The 13,062-nt window shown below is 38.9% G+C and overlaps 1 protein-coding gene across 7 annotated transcripts in view; it reads right to left on the bottom strand.

Annotated features, from left to right (window-relative positions):
- LOC119187845 (copper-transporting ATPase 2) overlaps positions 1-13,062 on the bottom strand; it is a 166,858-nt gene that overhangs the window by 151,280 nt on the left and 2,516 nt on the right. For all 7 annotated transcript variants that reach the window (XM_075878798.1, XM_075878797.1, XM_075878802.1 and 4 more), the window contains 3 exons: positions 11,948-12,124; positions 8,249-8,412; positions 952-1,113 (listed from right to left, as the gene is read on the bottom strand). In XM_075878798.1, coding sequence (XP_075734913.1) covers positions 952-1,113; positions 8,249-8,412; positions 11,948-12,124 — 503 coding nt within the window. The remainder of the gene's footprint in view (positions 1-951; positions 1,114-8,248; positions 8,413-11,947; positions 12,125-13,062) is intronic.

Below are 13,062 nucleotides of genomic sequence, written 5' to 3' on the forward strand. Positions count from 1 at the left end.
AACGGTAGAAAAACGGCTACTGGAGCCATTTCATTTTGAAAGAAATCCTGCAGAAAAAATATAGTTTCAGACAGACCACCCCAAAAACCCCGCTTTTCGAAAAATGAATCTCTTCCCCTACGTGAAAGACAACAGTGAAGCCACCAGCACGATCTTGAAGAAAGGCATAAAGGCCACACACACAAGCCAACCAACACAATAAATCTTCAAAAAACACCAAGAAGGAAAGTGCAAGGAGTTGTCCATAATATCAGATGTTTCGACGACCAGGCCACATACATTGATGAAACTAAAAATTTTACTAATGGAATTAAGCAGCACATAAACAATGTCAAAACATTCTGAAGACAATAAAACACCCTTGCACAACCATCTGAAGATGCAGACCATAAGATTGCCTTTGAAAAGATCGAAATCCTGACAACAGAAAATAACCAACAAAAAGGACTGTTAGTAAACAAATTTTTCATCGAAAACACCAAATTAAATTGAGATATTGCAAAGGAAACCTGCCAACAGTTTACACATGATCTGAGCACAGCAAGAAAATCAAGAGAAACTGAGCCTGCAGTGAACTAAACTGTATCCTGCCACCCCTGGGCTGTCAATCACAAGCAAACACAGCAAGCATAGCCCCCTCAACACTCTTACCACCAAATACAATGTGCTTTCGCACCTGCTCTCCATCTCGTCTGTGATAAACAATAAAGGTTGCACCTTGGCATCTCCATTGTCACTTCCTCTAAAGGAGCCCAGAATGTATTTCCCCCACATTCCAAAATTTAGGGGAACTAAACACATTTGTTTGGTTGGGGCTTTTTGAAAGTATTAATTAACCCAACCAAAAAGGTAATTTTGTTCAAATGCTCAGCTTTGGAATCAGAAATGCATAAAAGAAATAAGAGAGAAAACCTATGCTACATGAACCAACTATTTTACCACTATACTGACCTCTATAGCTTGAATAAGCCTCCGTGGCCCAATGAGTTCTGTGTCAAACTCAAAATGGCCCCTTTGCGTGGCAAGGCTGATAGATGCTTTTGTCACACCTGGTCGCTTCAAGAGGTTAGATTCGATGGAAGAAACACAAGAGGCACACGTCATGCCTTTGATCTGAAAAAAAAAAACAAGTGCCTTAGATAGAGGTTTAAGGATATGAATTAAACAAAATTAAGAAAAAGAAGATACTTTAGTCAACTTATATTTTCACAAATTGTGAACAAGGCTCAACAACATGCCTCAGTTCATAGACTAAACTTTGGGTAACACTGATAATAATATGAACTGGCAGTCAACAAGTAAATGTTTGATTACAGTGCTCCTCTATGTGAAAAGTCACAACAACAAGGAAATACAAGTGTGCTGCACTACGTTATCAACTCCCAAAGCTGAATGTGCATGAGTGCTAAGCACTCAGGAGTACGAGATCATTCACTATTGAGCAACCGAATGTCTTGAATGTTTTAATACCCAATGAGTAGTCGAATTTGACACAAATGTTCCAGTCTAAGTCTCTTGTGGACTCAATACAAAAAAGCCCAAAAAACACAGAATCAATGCCCTAGTCTACATCAGGGGTAGTCAGGGAAAGGAGATCTTTTTGAGCATTGATTTCCCGAAAGCAATTTCCGAAAAAATTCAAAGCAATAGTATATATTTGGAAATACTTTATCCTCTGATTTATTATAATCTTTATTAGGTCAGGTTCAGTACAAGGGTAGATAAAAGTGAGAAATTCGGTTAATATGCTTAATTATGCTTCAAAAGACACTCTTTATAGAGAGTTTGTGCAATCGGCTAATAGATAATTTTAAAGACAATCAGCCATTTAAAAAACTGTAGCTTTATGTAGATTCCATTCTACAAAAAGATCACAAGTCTATCAACAAAATCAAGAACCTGTGCCAGCAATAAACTGAGCTCCACAATGAAGTCTCATTTGTCAACAAAGTTTTGTTCATTGCTCAACAAAGACAAATCATTTGGCAAAATTAGTTTTTAACACAGCTAAATCTCATGCCCTTATTCACTGATATGAAACAACTGCATCAGCTTGTGCTGCACTGAACATGAAGCGTGATGAAGAAAGTGACAGCTAGGCAATCACCATTTTCATCACCTTCAGGGTAAATGAAAATAAACTGTGTAAATACACTTGTGTCTAAGGCATGCATAATAATTTTACACAAGACCATTGCTCTGAAACTATGGTGTTGGTCTCCAATTCAAGAGTTCTACCCTTGTTCTCTATATACATCATGCTTGATAGTCTGCAGGAGCTGCTCATAGAGGGACCATGGCATCTCGCTGTGCAAAATGGCATCTCGCTTGTACTGAACTAAACAAGTCACCTCAGACCCAGAATTTCCTGTAACAACAATGTTGCCATGCGCTGGAACCCGAGAGACATTAAACCCAGCCATAAACGTTGAAACAAGGACTAATGCCAATTAAATAGCCCTTTCAAAACAAACACTTGAGCACAAGCCTTGCTTCGAATACCTCCTCCCTAACTACATATTCAAGATTGGAAGTTACTAACGAAGCTACTAACATGCATATTAAACATTTATTCTGGATGCCTGCACGCATTTTGTTCATTGGCTTCTTTTTCTAAGAACTATTGTGCCTCGCTAAATTTTCTCTTTGAAAGAGCTTTGCACCCACTGCAAAATTACATAACCCATTGTGGTGCATGCAAAAGGTTAATGCACCAGCACTTCTGCATCAAACATATATGGATGACATTGGTATTTATTTCAACAGTTGCACTCTTCATACAAGCTCTGTGGCTGCCACCACCAGCCCATCTGGACACAATCCGATTGCAAGCACTGTATATGACGGCATCACATATGACAGCCTTCCAGCCAGTGTTTGGTAGGTAGAGCAGGAATCACCGTGCAAACAAACAATGTTTTGCTGTTCAAAATCAGCTGTCAAGCATTGTAGAAGTCCCCCACTGTGCAGTTGAAAAAAAAGTTTTCCAGCAGCTGTCTCTTCATTGTAGCATTTTCAGCAACCAGTTTACTAATGAAGTTGCTAAATGTGCTCATGACAATGTGCGGTTCATGGTTATTCTATCATCAACAGCTTGTAGAGATGGAGATATTCATCAAATTGTTCAAGATGTTATGCTGGCTGTTCTAGACTGGCCCGATTACTTATTTATACTTATCTATCATTCTAACGGTAATAACAATAAGCCACCTATTAGTGCAACATTAACCTGCTATGGCACCTACAACTGATACAGCCTTCATAAACTCGTACCTACTCCTCCTCAGAATGATTGCATACCACTTATCTGCAACTGCGACTTCAAAGAAGTCATCAAGCATGTGTTCTGTCACTGGGCCTGCCTCAATGTCTAACATCAGACTCTTCAAAGAGTACCCTCAATGAACAAAATAATCAAATTCTCATTGAAACAATGACTGAGGGTACATGGCCTCATCCATCATGTGCAATGAACGCCATGAATGCAGACTTTAGAATAACTTTTTTGAAATCATACAACGCGAGAAAAACTTTATAGATAATGTTTGTCTACTACTGTACAAACTTGCTCCATCTTTTCTTCAATCTCACAATACCTTTCAGAGAACTGTCAGTTAGGTGCCCTTCTGTTTAATCTGTCTCCTATTATCCTACTCAACAAGCCACAGACATATCGCAGCTGAAGCTCATCTACCAGTGCTTCATGACAGATAAAAAAGTACAGATAAGGGCACCCATCTAAAGAAAAAATTTTTATCCTTTCGTGAAAATTAAAATAAGAGCTCCTCAGCAGGTACCCATAGCAATCAATGTTATCAACACAACCTAATGAAGCTAACTTTATCACCAAACCAGACTTTAACCTTTCTCTCCCTGTGAAAAATATGGTCATTATGAGATTTCGTACCAAAATGATCGATGACAATTATAGTCATCGTTGAAAAAAATTGGTTCCACATGAAATCAGTGGCGACTACACTCACTCTAGGTGTGTTTATTTACGCTAGATGGCCTGACTTGTTCATGTTGTGCCGCATGTGTCTTGGTTTTCGTTGTACTGCCATGCAGTGAAGCAATCTTCAAGCTATCTTTCTTAAGCAAGAAGGAAAATAAAGGAGCCTTGTTGAAATAAAGTAATGGTGCTGTTTTATTCAGAAAAAAAAAAGCTCTTCAGATTGAGTGAAACGAAATTGCCGGTAAACTTGGTACACTTCTCTTCCTTTGTCAAGGTAGAAAAAAAATTAACGAAGTTTTGCCTAACAAGAATGAGCTATGAAGCAATCTGCGTAAGCTTGAGTAATGAATGAGTCAGAAAAGTGGCACAGAATTTTCGGGGAAGACCTCCAAGCTTTCTTGCCCACCCAGAGACAAGTGAAGAACATCATCCCTCTTTTGAGGCTGTTTTATGGGGCTCATGAGGGAACATGGAGCAAGAACCTGGAGGCTTACAAAGAGGGTTCATCTTGAATTGAGGACGACACAGCGAGTGTTGAAAAGGAAAATGATAGGTGTAACTTTCAGAGACAGGAAGAGAGCAGAGTGAGTCAGGAAACAAATGGGTGTTCAGGTGGGCAGAAAATTAGGTGGTCATATGAGATTAAGAAGTTCTCAGGTATAATGTGGCAGTAGCAAGCACAAGAAAGGGTTGACTGGAGTAACATGGGATAGGCCTTTGCCCTGCAGTGGGCGTAGTCAGGCTGATAAAGATAATGACGAGGGAACAGAAGAAGCATTGAGAATACTTTTGGGCTATGAAAAGTGCGCTCAACCCCTACAGGTTGAGCAAATGAAGTAGACAGTTCTCTACAGAATAGCATGCATTCTTTCTTTCTATCTTTCGGTTTAACCCTCAAGCAATTCAGGCAACCATCATGAATTTTCACACATGCAGACATTAGTTGACCAAAAATACAATGTCAAGGTAGCTTCAAGATGTTGCTAGGTTAAAGTTTTCTATTTCAAATGAGCCAAAAAGTCAGTGCAACAGCCATGTGAAACCGTGTTTCCTTCTGAGCATGCTGACTGCTCAATTACACGAAAGTGTTAACTACTTTAAATAACAATACTGCACTTGTCAAAAACCAAACATATAGCAAAGTCTGCAAATTCTGGGAGATTTCCTATAAACATCTGTGTTTGCCAAACCTCAAACCCAAAGAGCCCTTACATGCCCATGAGTAACTCAATGTGATTGTAATGAGCAGTTTGAATTAACATGCTACCACAAGTATTGCAGGTAAAGTACTTATGCACTTTGTGTGTACTAAAAGATAAAACAAAAATAAACTTTACTGCAGTTTATTTATTTATTTAACAATACTGTAGGCCTTTGTATAGGCAAATGCAGGAAGTGATTAGAAAAGTATACATGAGCATGAAAATAGCAAAACAAAAAATGAAACCAGAACACAAAATACCTCAATAGATAATGCTGCAGTAATAGATCAAAAACATCACACACACAAAAATTAATAAGTGGCATTACACATGAAAAAAACCATACATTTGGACAAGCTTCTGCAAACATTTACCTCATGAAGCATGCCTATGTACAATCGAGAAAGAATTCCAGTTTTCCACTAAATTCATCCACAGACCAAATAATTTTATTTGGTAATGCATTCCAAGTTTCAATAGCCCATGAAAAAATATATATATTTAAACGAGTCGCATTTGGCCTGATAAGGCATGATGTGTTTATTGTAACAGGTTCTGATGGAGTTAAAGGGATACAAAGTAAAAAACAATTTAGGCTACACCGACATATTACTAATACTTTAGAACACCTAAAATGTTGAAATTATTAATAACAGCAATTTAGTAATAAAGATAGTAAAAAGTGTAGGACATGCAAAATGATTACAGCTTTCTAATGCTAACCCAATAATGCATGCCCTCAATATAATTTCATCACTTTTTCCCAAGAACTTAGAGTAAAGAGACTATTGCAGTATATTGTAAGATTGCATGAAATGCTAACTATGCATTTCTATTACATCTTTCGACAAATTTTTTTTCTTTACGTCAGTTTAATTGGTGCACAATCTCTGATACCAGCAACGATTTACTCTGATTATCAGCCACAGCAAGTGCCATATTCAACAACAGTAGCCAGAAACATGTGATGGCCACTATGAGTAAGGCACCACCTATCTAACAATGTGGACAAAATGAGTGGTCGGCAATTTCCACTGTCCATGCACACCAATTTGTCTAGTTTCATGAATGCATAGTGATTCATGAACTTTACTTGATCGTAAAAATTCACCCCAACTGTAGGTAAGAAGAAACGCTATGTCTACGTTATGTCATTCGTTTACTCTCTGGCCCAGGTTTTGTGCTCTAGGCAAGAAAACATAATGCCTCCTGTTGGGCAGTAGAGGGTGGTATATGTGATGCCATTTCCCCAACTATGCAGCAAGCCTGAAGTATGCAGACACTCTGAATGTGATTGACTCATGAATTAAGCACTTTTAACAGAAAGCAGCGCTGTGGTATTTCAACAATGCACACCAATTTAATATATTTGTCTTTAATGTCCCTTTAACAGCAACCTCAGCTTCCACTGCACATTAGTAGAAAAAAAACACTAGTGTAAAAGAAATTGAAATGAAACAAGACGTAGGAATGTGCTATATCACACTTCCTCTGAGTAAGAACCACCAATACCAAAGATGAGACAACTGCTCCTTATGGCGTATTTGGTTGGGCATTTTCGAGCGCTCTGGAGTGCTCTGAAAAGTGGTTGCGCCTTCGGTTGGTAGAATTCGAGCGCTCAGATTACCTTTGGTTGTTTCTTTTAGAGCGTCAGCCTCTGACTCAGAGCACTCCCAACCGCTCTGACTTTGAAGTGAGAGCATGGCGCGATCTGACCGGGAGGACAGATCATGTGACATAAGCCAGCCAATCATGTGGCTGCCGGCAGGTGAACCAGGTGAGGAGCGCGAGCGTGCATTTAGGAAGGGGTTATCGCCGGGCGCGTAATGCTTCGTGTACATACGTGCGTTGTTAATGGCGTTTTTGCGCGCGTGAGCCGAAATCACATCTACAAAGCGATAAATGCACCATGTCAATAACGAGGCGGCGAGCAAAGGCGGAAGATACGTCAATGCTGTCGTTACAGCAGCTCACAGTCAAACTCGTGATTTGACTTCAAGAGGCTCAGACGAGGACGATCGTCAGATGTGCTGAGCTCAGAAGGCTTTTGCTACATCCAGACATGTCAGAGAAAGAGAGAGAAAGAATATAACAAAGGCCAGACATGTCAGCGATGTCCATTTAACTGATCGGCACCATTTGTTGACGCGGCGCAGCAATGTTTACCATGGCCGCCTGAATCGGGCGCCCGATCCACTCGATCCTGGCGGCCGTGTGTTTACTAGGCAGCTTCTCGCAGTGGTTGCACGGTGGCGCTACAGGCGCGCTGCTCTAAGCGCTCTGAGATCGCCAATGTATTCGGTTGGTACGCTGCTTTTCCTGCTCCGATTTCGAGCTGCCTCTACATCTGGCAACTCTGAGCCAGAGGGCCAGAGCAGCCAACACAATACGCCATTAATTTGACCTTGGCTGCTGCTAACAAATCTTTGTATCCTTTCAATATCACACAATCACCATCTTTTTTTATTAACCGCTCTTCCTTATAGGCACATTTTCATATTTGAAAGTAATCTGTTGTTAGCACTTATTTTCAGTCCGCATTTTACAACAAAATTAGACAATGATGTGAGTTGAGATTAGCTAACATCACCATTCTAGGCAGAAGAAAGGAGGATATCGAGGTAGAGATGCTAGAAGTATACCTTGTCAGAAAAGAAAATATCTGTATTTGTGATACTGCAGTTGTACTGCGTTCAGCTGAATTTGATTTTTTTGACAAGTTTCTGAACTAGCATGTGCTTTGAGTGTCCGATTGTGCGATGTGACGTATTGTGCATTATTGCGTAGGTGTGGCATAGTGGATGTATTGCTGTGGTTTTGCAAGAATAAAGTTAGTTGTGAGTTGACGCTCTTTCCTTTTGCATACTGCTCTATGGTGGCTTGCATTGTCTTATTTCCTTGAAACATGCGCCAACTAGCCCAACAACAAGTTCCACACAAGTTTTACTCTGTCTGCATTAATCGTTTTAAGCAGGTTCAGCAGGTTCAGTCATTATATTGCACAAACCTGACCATGGAACACACATTAAAACATGCATGTGCACAATTGCATAGGCAAACATGAGCACCAAGATGCTATCTCCACACTTACCGAAAGATCAATTTCTCCTGGCTGTAGTTCAGCTGTTTCTATGATTGACGAATCATAACCAAGATCAGTCGTCACTTGTGAAAGCTGCATAGGTGTAACTTTCTCAGGATCATACTTCACTTCTGCTCTTTCTGACAGAAGACTGACAAGTGCCTGGGCTACACCTGAGATATGGAAGTAGAGGAAAAGAAAAATAGAATATGGGCAAAAAAAAAGCAGTGATGTTCAGAATTAGGTAGACATTGCCTCCTAATGAAGAAACAAGAAATTTCGGTCTGAATGACGAATAAAAAGCAAGATAAAAATGAGCAATTTTTTTTCAGTCATTTAAACTGGGCTTCTTTTTGCACTCATAAACTATGCATAAACTGAAAATGCTATTGCAAAGTGAACAGAGTAGGTATGAAAAACCAACAGATTTTGACAACATCCTAGTTATCTGAGTTAGCGCTCATAACTAGTATGATTTTCTAGCAAAAGTATCGAAATCAAGCCAAAAAATTTACTGCACTCGCATTCTAGAGAAAAGTAAACCATCCCTTTCGAAAGTCAACCAAATGCCACCCTGCAACATCTCATGTCACCACTTAAGCTAGTGATAACATTAAAATAACAAATGGAGTATAATGTCTTAAAAGAACAACTGGGCTACAGCTGGACAACAATGCACAGGGGGCCTCCAATGTTTCATAAATGTAACTTTGTTGTAAAGTTAGCATACATACTACTAACTGTAACACTAAGGCTAAAATAAAAAATAATTATTTTCCACAAATACAAAAAAATAGTGAAGACCAAAATCTTTCCTCCTGCACATTTCATTAAAAAATGTGCGACTAAGTCAATACTTTGAAATCATCATTGACGGTGTGCTGGGCTTTGAAGTCTGGGAGCAACACAGGTAAAGCTGTTAAGTATGGAATTCTGCTATTGCATCCCTTGTCATCAAAATTCTTTGTTTAGCTTGCTCCTCACAACTTCTGCCATCAATGACCGTGATGTATTTTTGCCTTTGGTGGTACTGATCATCAGTTCAGAGTACATCATGATGTCAGAATTCTCTTCTACGCAAAGTGCACTCTGTTGAGTATACATCATGCTGTCATCAACCAAGACATGTTCAGCAGCTGTCACACCCACTACTGTGCTGCAGTAATCTATAGTTGGTTGCAACCTAAGAATAGATACACGCAATACTGCAGCACACCTGTCATTCATTTGTGCCACAAAGCAATTTGATGATTTTTGTTCTAACCATAAGCCCACTTTTGCTGGTAATGCAAATACTAGGCCTATCATAAATTGAAGGTTTCTCGTTCCCTATTAAACCACTATATTTTCCAGAAAAGTAAAGTTGAAATTCTTGATGAAATTTGCCAAGAAGTATATTTTTTCGACCGATAGCTAGCAAAATCAACCCGAGCCTGCACGGGCAAGTGATATGCCTGAAATCCAAGAAACCTGCTTGACGTCCCGTAAGTAACTGATTGCAATTCAGCAAAACATTTATGCCAATTCTGCCTGAGTTGGACGATGACCGCTGTGGGCGGAGCTCACATTTATTCTTAGGCTGTAATTGACTATACATAAGCTGGGCTATTGAAGCTGGGAGCTCTGCGAAATGGCTTGGCACACTTGACAAGCACATTACTAGCCTTGTAACTAGGACTATTACTGACCACATCTCACTGACGACTACAGAATCAGGAAGTTTGAGTCTGTGGTGTTTGTTGTAATGTAACAAATAAGTTTTTGAAGACAGTTGAATTGACACATTGTCCATAAATGTTCACTGTATCTGTCTTTGCACAATACACATGACGGATAGGAATTTAGCTGGGCTACACTCAATTCTTTAGTACACACATAATTTTACTGAATAGGAGTTGGTCGTAGGGACTTTTGACTGGAACATGACATATCGAATGGAGGTTCAGTGGCTTGGAATAAAGCCCAAAATGCTGCCTCACCTGCAAAACTTGCACAGGTGCTCATGTCTTATTTGTGAAAAGACTACATGTAACAGAACACACCAGTTAGAAAACTTCGAAGAAAAGCAAAAGTAAATATAAACTTATAGCTTAGTTCTTAATCTAGATAAGGTATTTCCCTGAGAAACTGATTTTCAAATGGGACTACTTGCTAATAAAAGTGTAACTTACCAAGTAAATTCTCCTCCCCCAGACTGAAAATTTTCTCAAGCCACCACAACATTAGCATATGATATCATAGGTACCATACAAGTCTCAATACTAGAAAACGTAACATGATGAGGGCATCAAGTCAACCTTTTCATGATGATATGTACAGATACACAGTTAATGATTTTATGTTAAAATAAGCAATCTCACACAATTACCTAATAATTTATCTATCTACTTTTCTTCAAAAACCACATTCATAAGAAACTAGGTATCCCAGCTGAATTCTGGACACGGATTTTTATTTCCTAAACAGCATCATTGAGTCTGTCTAAAGTTGAAGCTGCTCTTTCATCCTCAATCAATACTTTTGCACATAAAGAGTCCATTGTAAAAAAATAACTCAACTTTGCTCTTTATGCTGAAAATTGTCTTTTATGTTAACAAGATATTTCACAACTAGTTAAATACAAACTGCTTTCCAATACACTTTGTGTGCCACCTTCAATTGATCATCCATAGAAGTGGACCATTCCTTTTCAAGCACAAAGTGGTTTCATGACTCATTTATTCCCAGCAATATTCACTTGTTTTACTTTGTGTTCGTTATTAATTTCTAAATATTATCACCAGAAGTTTTCATGCTACCACTTGCTTCTGCTATGCTCTTAGGCCTGGCAAGTATTGAAAAAAAATTTTTTCACCGCTTGCACCAAGTCGTGCAAGGCTGAGGCGCAGCACAGCTGGTGAGAACTAGCCTGGACCTAGCTTGACTAGGCACACATGCATTCACACACCAATGCACGATCTGTTCACGTGATTCCATAGTAAATCACGAGTACTGGCCAGGTATCAATCAGGCTCAAAAGGGATTCACTCTACAATCACTGCACCAAGTAGTGTAATCACCTTAATTGTTGCAGTTAGCTTAAATAGAATATTTGGTTAATTAACCTAATTGGCATATTCAAGGCTTGGTATCAATTAGCTTGCATTTCAAGTCAATCTAGCCTTACTTATAATTTAGCCCAACTAATATAATTAACTTACTCATCATAATTTACATGTTTGAGGCTTTACATGTTTGAGGCTAGCATCCCAAGTCATCCTAGGCTTAATTAGCTCATTAGAACCACTTGGACTCAGTCTTAATTAGACTTAACTAGCTCATCTTGCAGAGCTCAGTATGAATGGGCCCTCCAGAACGTTAACTCAACTTAATTAGGCCAAAGTCCAACCTGACTGAAGTATCTTATTTATGCTTGACTACGAATAACTTAGCTTAACTAGGCACACACTATGCTTGATTTGGTTCAATATGGCCACGCCAACATGATAACTTCTAGTTGACAACGCAAACCCATAGAACAGCAGGCATAACAGCTCTGTTAAATGTACACAGCACAGTATAAGAAGTAACCGGTGTAAAGTTCACATTTACAAAAAAAAGTACAATGAAAGGGGTTCATCAGACATTTCCTTTTTTGAAAACCCTGCCCCAAATTTTGTATTATATCAAAGAACACCAAATGCAGCCCAAGTTGCATGCTAAACATACCATTTAGCTTTAGAAGGTTCTTCTCAACAGCTGACACACAGGAAGCACACGTCATGCCTCTAACATAAAGATGGCATTTTTGCAAAGGCACATCTTTGTTACACGCAGAATCTGATGAGATTTTTGATGTTGGAGCTAATTGCAATTTGTTCTCCACTGATGAAAATTTCCTTGAACCTATAAAAATTAAAATAAAGAATAGGAATAGAAAATTTTAAGAAAAACAGTCAAGAAAACGTGTGAAATAGTGTGGAAATGACACATATATAAATGAATATTATAGACACAGAACGTGACGCCATCTTACTCCACCCTCTACTGTGTTGTGTGAAGCAACAGCTGGTAGTGAGGTACATGTGCACGCCAATATTAACTTCATTTTCAGCATTCTCACAGCCAATGAGCATCTGGCTGTGAGAAATGAGAGAACACATTAACAAAAAAAAAGAAATGGTACAAAAGATACACATATATATAATATATATATATATTCTTCTTCAGAACCGAGACAGCAAGTACAGTGAGCTGTGCAATAAAACGGACAATGCATGAGTTGTCCATTGTTGTCCCAGGTGCATGGATATGAAGGGCACTGCCTCTTTCAAAGTTTGTTCAATGTGATGTTTCTTTGCCTGACAGGGTCTCATATGAAAAAGTCGCAAGCAATTGTTAAAAAGCAGCATTATGTGTAAGGGTGAAGTAGAAGGACAAGTCGGGAAATTTCTTCACTGTGTGACAGAGAGCTTAGTTGGATTTCTGTGTGTTTCCGACACGCTTAGATAGGTCAATCAAAATTTAAATAATGGTATATATTGTAAAATAGTACGACATGTTTCCTATGTCATACCACTTCCATAATGATAACTATACAAACTATAACGATGTAACAGAGTGTAATCATTGCTAATATAGAACCAGAACAATGGGTGTACCCAGGAGTTTTTTTTTTTTTCAGGGAGGGGGGGGAGTGTTAATGGCTAACTTTAGCTACTGGTGGTACATGTAAAAGCAAGTAAATAATCTGGTATCACTTGATCGAAAAGTTAAAGGACGATTAAATTTTAGAGGTGTCAGAACCACCTTAAGTCCCCCCTTGTTATGACCATGACCAGAAC

The sequence above is a fragment of the Rhipicephalus microplus genome, chromosome X, assembly GCF_043290135.1.
Source record: "Rhipicephalus microplus isolate Deutch F79 chromosome X, USDA_Rmic, whole genome shotgun sequence".
In the NCBI taxonomy this organism is placed as follows: Eukaryota; Metazoa; Arthropoda; class Arachnida; order Ixodida; family Ixodidae; genus Rhipicephalus; species Rhipicephalus microplus.